Source organism: Strix uralensis, chromosome 6, assembly GCF_047716275.1.
Source record: "Strix uralensis isolate ZFMK-TIS-50842 chromosome 6, bStrUra1, whole genome shotgun sequence".
Taxonomy (NCBI): domain Eukaryota; kingdom Metazoa; phylum Chordata; class Aves; order Strigiformes; family Strigidae; genus Strix; species Strix uralensis.
This window is the reverse complement of record NC_133977.1, coordinates 26,215,306-26,229,883: the sequence shown is the minus strand read 5'-3', so window position 1 is coordinate 26,229,883 and position 14,578 is coordinate 26,215,306. Positions and strand designations below refer to the sequence as shown.

The 14,578-nt window shown below is 37.2% G+C and overlaps 1 protein-coding gene across 1 annotated transcript in view; it reads right to left on the bottom strand.

Annotated features, from left to right (window-relative positions):
• Positions 1–5,829: 5,829 nt before the first annotated feature.
• KCNH7 (potassium voltage-gated channel subfamily H member 7) overlaps positions 5,830–14,578 on the bottom strand; it is a 238,724-nt gene continuing 229,975 nt past the window's right edge. Inside the window, exons 14-16 of the mRNA XM_074873347.1 lie at positions 13,088–13,256; positions 9,648–9,840; positions 5,830–8,295 (exon numbers count right to left, since the gene is read on the bottom strand). Of these exons, the coding sequence (XP_074729448.1) occupies positions 8,029–8,295; positions 9,648–9,840; positions 13,088–13,256 (629 nt within the window). The 3' untranslated portion in view covers positions 5,830–8,028. The remainder of the gene's footprint in view (positions 8,296–9,647; positions 9,841–13,087; positions 13,257–14,578) is intronic.

The following is a 14,578-nucleotide window of genomic DNA, read 5'->3' as shown; positions in this document are numbered from 1 at the left end:
CATGACTTCTTTTGTCTGTACATACATAACCAGACAAGTAAATTTCTGTGATAAACTCAAGAGCTTAATGAAAAGGAAAAGCTTATGGTCATACATAGTCTGTGTCTTATATAAATGAGTGGCTTGCTTGCACAAAAAAACCAACTAAGAGCCTAAATGCTATATATGTTTTTTTCATTAGTAGTGAAAACTCTGAAAAATTCTGCTGGTTTGGAGAAAATAGGTAAGTGGATTCCATTAAAAAGCCAAAATGTTCTAGCTAAAACTTTCGTACTGCTCCAGCTTGTTGCAGTACGGTGTTTTTTTTTTTTGTTTGAGGCAAGCTCAGATAATAGTATTTGAATTTTAATCCCATCTACGGCTTTTCCCCAGGGAGATCTGTGGGTGTGGTCTTCTGGGGTTTTTTTGTGTGTGTGTTTGTAGGTTTTGGTTGTTTTATTTATTTTTAAGAGCTCAGCTTGTCTCAAAAGCTTTCAATGGCTATTCATCTGGATCAGTAAAATCACTCTCTGAATAGGTCTTGCATGGTAAACCCATTTCATGATTCACTTTAAATTCTCTAAAATAAAATGATTCAAGAAATGGAAGTGTCTGGCTTGAAGATAGATATTTAGACAGCACTTTTGATCAAAATATTTTGTGAAAATTTGGGCCTCAGTGGATAGCAATTGTCAGCTTCATTACCCAGTGTAACTAGAAGTTGTGTTAAATTTTTGAATTCCTCAGCTGGTGAATTTAGAGGGTGTAGACATGGATATAACTTCCTGTTCTACTTGAGGGATGGAGGTCAGTATGATAGTGGAGATGGCTGTGTGCACAGGGTTTTCTGAAAATGCCTAATTTTCTGTGTCTATTCTGTGTGCGTCAAGCCAGTGAGTGGTGCCTTGTGTAATCCTGTGCTTTTACATTTATTCCCTTGGTGTTATGAGTGTACTAAATATAATTTTTTTTTCTCAGTGTTTTTGGTACAGATACATATTCTACCTTTTTGTATTCTGTTAGTGGTGTTTGCATTATAGTAACTATTCAAGTCTCACAAATGAAATGTTCACAACCTGTTGCTTATGACTGAAATAAGTTCATTACATTTATTTGTGCATATTTAGATTTCTTGCAAATACGTTTTCATGGTAATATAAAATACGGAATATACGCGCAGTGTACAAGTGCTTTTATTTATACATTAAACAATTTTCCAGGAGGTCTTTTCTGAAAGCAAAATAATAACTTATATTAACTGCATTATACAAAAATCTGTTATACAAACAGGATTTGCTACAGCTCATAGTAGTGAAATATTTATCTAGACTAAGTTTTCAAAATTTTCTTTGTATTTCCAACTTTACAATATCATAAAGCTTCAGTATGGATAATGTAAATAATGCATAAAAGGGGCAACTGCTTCCTGTGGGAGGGTTTAATTTGGTCCATCTAATTTCCATTCCAAAGAGAATAGCCATATTCTGCATTCATTAAAAATCAAAGAACTTCCCAAGTGGGCATTAACCCACCTCACCCCCCCACCCCACCCTCCCCAACCAGCTAGATGAAGAAGAATGTTTCTTCATTAATAATGCAATTCTATCTACTAATACATAAAGGTACAGTGAGAAAAAGTAAGCTTGCCATAGTGATGCCTTCATGCAATTACAAGCCCTGGGACATGCTTCTTTAGTATCATTGATAAAACTCAGTGTGGTCTTGATTTTCATATGTGATCTCTTCTGTGGATCTTGTTTGGTTTTTCTCCCATTAAGCTATTTGCTGTTTAACTTATAATATACTCTCTTTCAAGTCTAGAAAACAAATTATGTGTAGAGTAGATGTAGTATATAAGTGACACTGAAACAGCTGTACGATAAAGTACATTTCTTTCCTAGTACAACTGAAGAAAATTTTAGATTCAGAGTAATCACGTTTAAAGGACCTTCTGCATGCTCTTTTTATTCCAAGTAAGTAAGAAGCTACTTAAAAATTAATTGTGTGTCTGGACAGCTGTTGAAAATATGCCAATGGCTGCATACCAAGTCTGTCTCCAATCTGAATCAGTTTTACAATTTACCAGTATTTTAATTAAAAATTTGACGTTAAATTTGAAAGAGAGACTAGGTCCCTTGCTATTTCTGCATGGCTGCTAGATACTACAGATCAAATGAGTGCATCACTCTGTATTTTAGTGGGGTTTGCATTTGTGATAATGAGGTAAGAGTAAGCTAATAGGAAGGATTGAGGTTGCATTTTCATTTGTGTGCAAAAAAGGAGTGACACCCCCCCCCCGCCCCCAACCTCTGGAAACTTTATTCAGTGCATGATTGCAACTATTTGGAACAGCTGCAAGTAATGGTGTGGGTTTGAATGGTGTCACAAATTACAGTTTAAAAACAAACCAAAATTAAAAAAAACAACCAAAAATAAAAAAAAAAAACCAACCACCCAACCCCACAAACCAGTAGCTTCAGCTCACGGACCTTGCTTATCAGACCCATTTTAATTCGCTTTGTAGTTGCTTGTCTTAGTGAATATAGGCACTAGGTTAGTGTTTCCTGATTTGCTGGTCACTGCAATGCCCTTAATGCAGCACTATTAACTCATGCTGAATCTGGAACCTCTGCTTGTCAAGAAATGGAGAACAGCTATCTCTTTGACTTGAACAGAGTTAATCTGGACTTGACCAAGGATAGCACAAGCTTAATTTGGCAGCAATTTCCTGCAAGCAAAGTTCATTATTCTGCAACCGATACAATGCAGTGAATGTATAGCCTGTATGGTAGCAGGACTCGGTGAGAAACATTGCTTGACAGAAACGTCAGTCTCAGGGAAAGAGAAGATTGAGAATTGGAACTGAAGAGGGGTGGTTGGTTGCTTCCAACTGCCTCCTTGAATGTAAAACCCCCTGTGTGAGTTCATGCAACTCATCTGCTGGGCCACCACTTTCTCATTCTTGGAAATACCTGGCAACTAGAGGTTTCAAAACTCGAAGTAAATGCTAATGTTTGAATTGCAGTTATTTTCCATTAGGCTTGTCTCATGTCTTCACTAACCTTCAGTAAAGGATTAGGATGTGAGAAGATACTAAAGTTTGATATCTACTGTTTATTTCAGGCTGTGAGGCTTATCCTTGAGCTCTTGTGGATATCCTATGTTTTACAAAAACTTTTTTAATGGCGTGGTTTCATATAGGTTGAAAAAATGCTAGAAGAATAGACTTTGTTCTACAATCCTGTCTAAATGAAAAAACTAAAAAACCGAGTGCATTGAGCAGAACAGATTTTTCTGCTTCATGCATCAGCATTTGATGTCAGTTTAACTATGCAGGCTTTTTTTTTTTTTTAACCTTAAATAACTAGAAAGTGTGAGTCATGCTTGGTGTGTCCACAGATGGAGTTAATCTAACAGTTTTTCCGAAGACGACTGTTTTACAATAGCTTTGTCATTAGCTAGAGACAGTGAGATTCATTGGAAGCAGCAACTTTCAGTTTTTTGGGTTTTGGTCAGTTAAGTCTTTGCTACCTAGAAATTTATTGTGACTAATCTCTTAATTAATAAAACGTGGCAGAACTTGACACATAACACTCAGAAGATGCTAAAATCATGTACAATGTCAGCATAATTAGTAATGCTTTTTCAAAAATAGTCTGTTCATTTCCATCATTTCTCTCATGAAATTTTTACTGGATTTTAGTCAATTCCAGGGGACTGAATATAATTATATTGCTCCACAGGAATGAAGAACTCTGGAAATTGTAGCCTTTTAGATGTCATTTGCTTTAGCTGTGACAAAATAACATCAATTTGAGAGTCTGAAAAATGTAAGATAGAGGAAAATGTCTATAATACTGCCCCCAAATGTAAAAAGTATTTAATGACAAGTATTTAAAGTTGGCAAAGTACCAATGAGTTACAAACTGCTATGTGTTATTTCTCGGTACAACTAGCTTGGAATATATCACACTTAAGTGGTGCATTTGAAGAGTCTGTGCAGATGTTTTTGTGGAGAAAAATTATTAGTTTTTCTTTAATAAAGTAAATTTTTGTACTATCTCAATGGTATTGAAAATGCCACTATACTATTGATGCCACAAAAATTCTGTATGAAAATACAGAGAGCACCTGTAGATGAATGGCGAGGAGGTGCCCACTAGACAATGTGATGAAAAATATGTTAACATATAACTGCTGGCTCCATTGGAATGAATTATTTCTGATTTAAGCCAACATATGAAGAGTCTAACCTTAAATATTAGCGTAGACATCTGTTCACAGTGTAAGAATATTTAACAGAAGAGTATAGAAACATCAAAACTTCTAATCTGTGGGTGGGGTATTACATACAACTTTCATTCAAGGAATCATGCCTTCTGCTATGCTGCTACTGCAGTCTCCCACTATCATATTTGTGTCCAGGTCAGCTCGGCAGCTCTCAAGTGGGAGGACACACAATTAATCTGTGGGCAAAACTCATTGCTTCACCTAAGCAAGCAGCCAAAGACCATGCAAAATTTTTCAGCTTTTTGTATGTTACTTATAACGTTGATGAGTCATGCAGAAGCCCTGATGAGTGACCTGCACTCACCAGAAAGGAGATTGCTAGGACACAATCTGCAGCAGGAAAAGGTTCATCCATGAACAGCAGCTGTGAGATGGGAGACCAGAAGATGTGTTTGCTGAGTGAACAGAGTGGGAGCATGAAGGGAGAGAACAGCATGCAATTGGTAACAGGCTTCCTGGAAACAGCAGAGTTAGGTAGGTCAAGGCACGTGACATGTATATTACTGTAAAGCTGTGCACGTAGATTTGTGCACATGCAAATGGTGCATGTTGCTGCACAGCTTAAACATTGAAAAGCATCACAATCTATTGTTTGCTTTAAACACTGAACTAGACCCATAGCTGGTAGAAGGTAATGAACTTCATGAGGAGCTCTGCAGATATGTACCATCTCACCTCTCACGTTGGGAGTAATTGTCCCAGTTGCTTTGATACTTTAGCTACATTAGCTATTCTTGAATTTCCAGGATACTTCTCTGTATCTATGAAAGCTTACAATTTATATATATTTTTAGCCACAGGTTTTAAATAGTCAAGATGAGTGTTCCTAAGATCAAGCAAGAGCAAAACTTATCTCCTAAAGTCCTGAAAGTCTCTATGGATATGTTACAGATGTGTATTGTGATGTGTGGGTACGCAACCCTTACGTTATTCCCGGCTTGATTTGGATAACACAGACCCATTTCTATCAAGTCAGAAACTGGGTTTAAGAGGAGCATTTCCCCCTGAAAAAACCCAAGCCCCAAAATAAGAGAGACAATTTTTGCTGTTTAGAAAATGAAAACCTTTCCCAAAACAATTGTTTGTACCTGTCTCTAGAAGAAAAAATCTCGAAGCAGTGGGTCTTAATGTGCTTCACTGTACCTCAACAAGAAAAGAAGGTATCTGTGAAAGCAGATCTTTTAGCAAGGAAGGGGCAGCTAGAGTATTGCCAAGTTGTCATCTTCCATGTTTTGTTTCTTCATTCATTGGCAGATGTCTAGTGAGCTTAGAATCTCCATAACTTTGAAAAGTCTCCCTTAGTTGCCCTCATTTGAGTTTTTTCTTCTTGATAAATACAGACAAAGAGAAGGGAAGGAACAAAGCCTCTTTGAGCCAAGAAAAGGAGTAAAGGATGGAGCTTTTTCTTCACTTGGACTAACTGAAATAGTTGTTGCTTTTCCTCTTTCCCAATGCTCCTTCCCCAGTCCACCTGTTTTGCTCAGTCTCTTTGCAGTAGCGTGAAATACCAAGTGATGAAATTGGACAAAAGGCATTTTGTAAAGGAATGCTCGTGCATGATACCTTTTTCATTAATTTTATTTTTAATTTATACCAGACTTTTTAAAACATAGCATAACCACAAATACTTTTTTAGAAAATGTGCTAGCTTGTTCTAACAGACATTAATATTAGTTACTAGACTGAGATAGAGCTGAAGTTGTTAATGCTTGCTATTTTAAAAAAATAAAAGCAGAAGCTATTTCACTTTGTTATTTAGCACTCCTGTTTCAGTGGAGTATATGCAGGCGGAGATTCTGACTGGCGTAATGATGCTGTCACCTAGGATCTGATCCTGCAAGGCACTAAGCAGTGCAGACCTCCCGTTGTCATGGTAGAAGTAAGAGCAGTCAGCATGTTGTAGCATTTGGACCTTTCAACAATCAACAGTAGCATGAGGCAAAAGAAAATTTGATCTTGTATGGGAAGGGTTGGTTTCACTTACAAAGGTATTCAGTTAATTGATTTTTCTATCTTTATATGCAAAGGTAAAGCAGAGCCTTGCTCCGTAGCTCAGAACACACTAATTTTAAATGAGAGAAGATTCAGCCATCTTGGGCTTAGCTACTGGCTGTGTATGACTAAAAGTGTTATGTATCATTCTGACCCCAACATACAATATACGTACCTATTAATGTGAGGGTCAACCACTATTGCATTACTCTCTAGCACTGGTTTAGAACAGAGGGTTTAATTTGGTTTTAGCTAAAATTTAACTGCTCCACCACTAAATGGGTTCCATGCTTTTCTGAAACCAGTTCTCTTCCTAGAGGAATTTCACATTAAAGCTTTAAGATTAGAAAATAATTTGAACATTTTTAAATATTTAAAAACAGTAATAAAAAGGTTAGTTCCTTCTAAAATAAACACAACATTTGAAGCAGAATAATATTTTAATAAAATTAAATCTAAGTATTCACAAAGCATTATGCACATACAGTACATACTGTATTTAAAGCCTAAGGACCTTAAATAATTTTATTCTAATGTTGTCAGCTTTGGACACAAGCTAAGCTTACTTGTTTTGTAATAAGAAAATTTACAATTGTCCCTGAAAGTGATTTTACATATATACACATATATATAGCTCTATATCTATACTCCTACATGTAAGTGTAGGTATATACACACACTTGTGTGTATGTGTATATATAAAAATATATACACACATACATACACACATATGTACATATATAAAATACACACATGCACACATACAGGAATGTGTGTGTGGTGTATGTGTGTCCACATACATCTATACCCTATCTAGGATCATTGTAGAGGGGCCAGTCAGTAAAAACAAATAACTACAAGCAACCATCTTAATAATTATAAAACAAAAATGTGTATTTTTTAATTAAACAGATTGTTAATAATTTGTATTTGAACAAAAGGAACACAGTCTTCTGTATTATGTAGAAATGAATTTATTGCATTTGATTATGTTTGTGTGACAGATGAAGAGTACCTGCCTGCTCATGACAGCTAACTTCTACGATGCAATTTTTTTTTTTTTCAAAAAGTAATTGAAACAGATTATTCAATTAATGCAGTTTTGTGGATGCGACTTTTCAGCATGTGGCAGAGTTTTCCTGTCTGTTAAAATATTGCCCTACTTCAACTGATTTGGAATGAGGCTGGTTTCTCTGTCCTAATTGCTTCAAACCCAGAAGACTTGGTTACCTTATTCTTTCTCTAGATTCAGAATCATTGTGATTTATTGTAGAAAACTCACTACAAGAAAGATAAATCAATTTTCAAAAGTGAGCTAGAAGAAGATTTTGCTTGAATTTTAGCTTGGTCAGGTAGGAGTTTTTTCCTATGTGAATTATTGTTATTGGTCTCCTATTTGCTCTGAAGACATATCCACGATAAAATACTATTTCCATGACAGCAGTAAATGGTAATCTCCATGCAATGTAAACTGTAATTTCAGAACATGCATGTTATTTAAAAAAAATAAAAATATAAGGTGCCTTGAGAATGCTGGCAGTTTTACATTTGGAACATACAGTTAGTGTGTGTATATATATATTTACATCAGAACTGCTCAACTTTACCTTACAAGCTTCAGATTTAGGAAAATATACAGTACTTTTGCATATAATGGTATATTCCTTGTAGCCCCTGAGTCAAGTATAGAGAATTTAAATACATAAAAAAGGAAAAACAGCCATTAAAAGCACTTACATTTTTATGTGAAGTAATAGTATAAAAGTATTATTTCCCAGGAAGACCAGGATCAGAAACATGCCTATGAAGACTCAAGATTCCTACAGTGCTTAGAGAAGATTCTGGCAAGGAAGGGTGCCTAACTGGCTGGAGATAAGTTTTACAATGCTGTGGGGGACACTCTGCAGACTGGTCATGTTCTTGATCTAAAAAAGAGGCCAGGTTGTCTTCTGAGGCTGTGTTAAGATGCACTCCACTTGAGAGGGATTCTTTGGATTTAAGTTTTGATTTTTCAAGGTCTAGAAATTCAGGACACTGGAAGGGAGGAGAAGAAACAAGATGGTAATAATTAAATCAGTCACTTCCAGGGTCTTGTTCTGCTCAAAATTAGCACATTCAGATGGTTGCTGGAAAACCATGTTTGAAAATTAAGCAGTGTACTGAAATATTTTTACATGGTACTGCATTTGATGTAATGTAATTGAATGCAATTCTGTTGATTAATTGTGATATCTTATCCCCTCCTCAGACTTGCTCATACGACATCAAGATACACATACAAACAGCCCTTTCTGAAGGGCTGAATATTCTTGAGACCCAATCTAAGAGTATGGATTTCAACATTCTTCAATTTGCAGTTTTGTTTCAGAACATAACTCTGGAATTGCATCATTCTGAACATTATAACCATTTGGAATCTGGTCTCAGCACTCAGTTCTTCACTTTTAAACTCAAAATTTGTGTGAAACGTGCAATGCACCTGCTGATGTTTGCAGAGTGTGGCCATATTTCTGTTCAGACAAAGATATGTGTATATGTTTTTATGCACAGTGGTTTTACACTTCTGAAAACTACTGCTGTGCATTCGCTGCCTTGATAATCTTTTTGTGTCTGAACCGATGCCTTGTGGGTATGTTGGACTTACTGTGCCCATATGTGTTCCAGCATATGCATGAGGAATCTGACACAGCCAAGCATGCTAGATTTACTAATGGTATGCTACAAAACTGATTTGGGGTTCCTAGACATGCAGCAGCCTCTTTGGAAATAATATGCCCAAGCTGTTAAACTCCAGAAATCCCAAACAAATTTGGAAAATCATTAAACTTTGCCTGAACAGAACTGGACTGACAAACATGTATTGGGAAATGCAGATACGTCACAGCTCTGTATGTTCATATTTCCAGCAGTAGCAATGGACTGGACATAAAGAATGATTTTAGCCTGTCCCATGGGTATAACCATCGTGCTGCATCAGCTGGAGTTGTCTGACCTGTACCTTGAGGAAAACATAGTCACAGTGCTTCTCAGGACTTCATGAATAGGACCTGTGGCAGATGCACCCACACAGGCAGGTCTGATGCTGGAAAGTGTTTGTGGTTTACAGCCATGTCTAGTATTTGTCATTTCTTCTAACTTTTGTGTGGAGCATGATATTAAAGTAAATCAGTCTGATTATGAGATCATTGTGTGGACCTCTACAACCCTCATAGAAAATGTGGTCTCTGAAACTGTATTATCTAAGTCCACTGTGGAGGTGCTAGGTCAAAATAATAATTTCATATTCCTTAAACTGGTGAACAAGCAGCTAGATCGGTATGCATTTCTTCCATCGTAAGGTAAAAAGATTAGTAAACCTCTTTTGATTTTATTTGAGAGGTACATACCTGAGATGAAGGACTGAAACTTCTGTCTGTTTTAATTGATGCTGCAGGCTGAAGCTTTTGTATCACCTGGATTGCTGGCTGTTGATACTCTGCACCTGCTGTCACCATACTGTAGGCAGGTGGAATGAGAGTTGACTGCCTTTGCAGAAGCTGCAGGATGGTTTGGATATCAGCAGTCATTTGGGATTCAAGTCTAGAGGAGTAATACAAAATCAGTTCACTCATGGTTAGGAATAGGTGTGTTTTAACATACTGATTAGAGATGCATTCAAGAGGGACCTGCAGCTTTTTAGTAAAGTAACCTATTGCTTGTTGTGACATGGCCGTGTCTTAAACAGGAAAGAACAGAAGAGGGAGTACTGAGCCCTTCCAAAGCTTGCTGGCTGTCCCTTTCCTTTGCAGCACGTATCTGCATGCTTGTCTCTGATCTTTTTGCTACATTAAGAAGGAGTTCGTTACTGTCCCTTATGTTTGCAACAAGGGGTACCAGGTCTTTGGTTGAAATTAGCTGGGTACTGTCTTCATTGTAACTAAATGGATTTGTAGTGGCTGAGAATGAGACACTATTTCTGATGCGTCTGACAATTCTGACATTCTCAATGCTAATACAATGCACTGAAATAAGAAAACCACATTTGTGTTTTTCTACCGTTAGAAAAATGAAAGATCCTTTCAAGATCATTAAAAAAACCAACAGCCCAAGTCTCCCTACTGTGAAAATTTATTCAGACTTACTCAGGCCTCAGAATTAATGTCAGCAGTTCGATTGTTAAAATTTCTTCTTTTTTTCCCTCTTCATAAATTTGTGGATGACTTCTGAAACACTTGAGGTACTTATGTTCATATGTACAATTCCATAGCACTGAAATGATGTTCAAATGATCTTGCTGAGATCTGTGACAAACTTAGCAATAGGTAATGCCTATTGTGCCTCCCCAGCTGCTGGAAGGCTACAGAAGATGCTATGACAGACTGTAACACAGATATACAGCCTTCAGTATTGCAAGTCATCTTCTGACAGAGTAAACAAATCTTTGTCAGCAGCCTTTGATATTGTGAATGTTACTACTTGGGCTCCCTACAGCAGCAGAATTGATCCTGTGCTGACAGTTTTTTGCTTTCACCAGGTGCTTCACTGTTTGGTATTAGTTTTTATCATGTTGGAGTTGTCCATTGCCTGTGTCATCTATTTATAAAAGCATCTATGAAATTAATCCAAAAGACATGCCCAAAGGGTATTTAGGATGTTGTTTCTTCCTTTATCGGGAGAAGTTGGTTTTGTGGCATCAGATCTCACAAAGAAATGCCCAAACCTGGAGGTTACAGTCAATCATGCGCTACTCGCTCTCTTGTTCAGCTTCCTTGAGTTCTTTGCTATTTGCAAATGTACTGATCTCACACAAGCATGATGCTGGTGCCACAGGGGAAAATACTGCAGCAGCAGCAGCATGCCACCATCCAGAGACCTTCCATCTGCTAAACCTGGGCCTTAACATCTCAGTGAATAAAAGGGGTTTAGCATTAGAGGACTTGCATCAACGATTGTCTTTGGCTTTGAATTAACTTTAAAATTGCTCCCTTCTTACTTTGTTAGCAGTTGATGGGAGTTTCCTGGTACTTCAAATCAAAGAGTACCTCTGGTTGTCTTTATTCATCCTCATTGCATATATAACTTCTCCCTCCTTTCCCCAAAATTTAGAACAAGTCCATGTCATGCCACCCAAGGATGAACAAACAGGACAACCTTAGATGCTTGGAACACAGCCTCTATGAAATTCCTGTTGCTTAAACAGGAGAAACAGAGCTCTAGGGACATATTCCTTGTACAGTGGCTTTCCAGCCTTCTATATCCATTTAATAATTTGAATGTTATGCAAGCCTCTAACTTGTGATGGAAAAGGTCAGAAAGAAGTGACCCAGCTTTTTAATCCAGCATGTCAGATCTGACATAAGCAGTATAGAATATTGTCCATTACATTCGTAGAAGACCCAGCAAGGCCCAAAATCCTGAAAGCATGAAAAGCTTTAAAAACATGAGAAGAATTAAAGAATAAAATGATTTCATAAAATCCATAACAATTTAAATCTTAGTTTATCAGCAACAATGATATTTTCTCACTCAAAATACTGAGAACTTGTATAAGAATTTGATAAAACTATGGGTAAATTGGAAATATAACTTCAGTTTCAAGAATTTAAGATTTCAGGAAAAGAAATGGAACTGAAAGATTACACACTGCTGATGGGAACATGAAGCTGTTTAGTTATGTGACATTTACAGTTACTTAGATTACTGCAATTAGAAATTACAGCAATTTAGGCTTACATGTTAAAAATGTCTTTTTAATGTACTATATAATATTCAGAAATGAAAAATACTATGGTTTGATTGGCTTATGGTAGATGAAGGAAGCAATATGCAGTTAACCTGGCTTTAAACTGATTGCTAAAATATACAGCACAGAATGCCAACGAAGAGCTACTAAAGTGTAATTAGGGCTGCGTGCGTGTCATAGTATTTGTCATGGAAAAATATTGAAAGTAATGGAATTGCAGGGTGAAAATAATAAAAAAGCCACAGAGCTGAGCATAGGGCAATTTAAAATTAAGTAAAATTACATGGTAAATTACAGTGTAGGATGGATCAGAATTCTGTAACCATATTTTTAAGATACTATAAGCTATGCTGCTTAGCTGCCATCAAAGAGTAACGTATCAGAGAGCAAAAGAGAGAAAGAAGAGACATTTTATCAAGCAAAGGTAATAATGGATTCTGACAAAGAAAGCATCTGTTTTCTGTTAGGTATAAGTATTTTGCCTTTGCATACTCCCATGTCTTATTATAGAGACAGTTGCAAAATAAGTTAATGCATCAAAAAGGGTATTTGTCTTTTTTAAACAAGGCAGGAAAGAAAAAGTTCTTCAGATATTAAAGATACTGAAAATTGTCATTTTGTGGACATGTAAATATCTAGGAATCACTGTTACGGGAACAGCATTCTGGGTGAGGCAAAATTTAAATTTAACAAGTTTAGGTGTGCCACTACAGCTTCTTCATTAAAAAGTTGGTCCCCTAAACAATCAATCGGGGCAAAAGGCTCTTCTGCAAGGCAATTCAGAGCAGCTAATGTGGGTACCTAGAGGTAAGTGACATGAATATTCTGGCAATGAATTGAAAATTTTGTACCTAGCATTCCCAGAATAGGTTTTTCCAAGAATCTGGAAGACTGAACTTAGGTGATATTTAGGCTCCTCAGAATACACGTAGACAACAAAGTGATAATCCCATCAGGCATATTTTTGTACTTTTCAGCTTCTGAAGATCTGAATGCTTTGGAAACTTCCTGTGCAAGTTCATTCCTCCTGTAGCATCATTAATATCAGTTGTATTATGTACTCTTTCACACATATCTTTCTTTTGCTCATATCTCTGTTTTTACCTGTTGAGTTGTTCTTGAAGTAAATCTAATCGATTCTCCACTTCCCCATATATAAAGTCACTTTCAGTTTCACAGATGCCCCATGTAACATGAGGTAATGCTGACTGAGTTGGGGAGTCCTGGTACTCCTGGATGTTCTCCTGCTCCCAGTCTCTTTTATCAGTGATATCTGATGAAAAACAAACCATATAAAAGTATAGTTTCATATACATGCTATTAGAGAGGGGCTGGCACCCGTCAAGCATCCCACTTACTAGTGTTTCTCAAAACCTTGAAAGTCAAATTGGCACGCTGGCACACTGACTGAACAACTCTCTTTGTTCCTTACTACTATTTAAGGAGAGATAAAAGTGGTCACATCCAAAAATCATAAAATTCTAACCTAACAATAGCAACATGCTAACATTTTGAAGCTGTGAGAAACAAGCAACTTTGTCTAGTCAGTATCATCAGAGTTCTGCCACTGAATGGCTCCTATTTCTTTAGTTTTCTATTATTTTACAAACGAAGCCCCAATTTTTTCAAGGTGGATGTAATTGAATGTTGTGGTGGTGCAATTCTTACCCCTCTCCACCCCTCCTTGTTGGGCTGCTTGGTGCTAGGTGTGATTCCACCCACCTCCCCTGAGCTATACACCAATCTGTGGAGATAAGGACTGTTAACGTTAACGAGCCTGGCTCCTGCCCCTCCTGATCGCTCAGAAAGAGTTATAACAGCCCACCATCTCCTAACGGCCTGGCACACCTGTGCCTGGGATGTGGTCAAATGGGAACAATAACAGAGTTGCACATTCATCAAGTTCTTGTGCAACTGCTGGAAGGCACCAGAATACTTTGTTCGAGCTGGGCGTGAGCAAAAGGTATCTGACAAAAGTCAATTATCTTGGACCCTATAAATTGCGACCACAAGGGAGACCCTTTGAGCTCTCCTGGATCGCAGCGGGTCTGTGACCAGCATCTCCCCTGAGCTGGGATGCCTCTCAGGTGTCAAAACCCTTAAGGTGTCATCTGCTGTCAGAGCTGACAGAAGGCCAGGGCAAAGTCAACCCGCGCGAGTCTCAATTATCGCCCGTTGAGGAATGCCAAGGCATTGGGAGTATTTACTCTAAACTCAAGAGGAGGGAAATTTTACTTTGAGCTAGCTTCTCTTTCACCTGTTCTTTTTCTGCTTATTGGTGTGTGGGTATGTACTTCATTCTACTGGATCTGAACACTTTTGTTTCTGTATGTGTGTTTGTATGTTTTGTGTATGTGCATGTATATATGTATAAATTAAGGTACTGTTAAGTAAGTTGGTGTGAATCTTGTCATTTTAGAATCTGTAAATAAGTCGCTTTTCTTTCTTTCAACATTTCTGAATTATTTTGTAATGATCAAGTGCTGTTAGTTATTAATAAATCTAGATTTCCTGCTAAATCATTACCGTGTTAATACTTTCATCCGTGACAAATGTCTTTCTGTGTTTCAGAGATCTGCTTAAACCCTCTTTTCT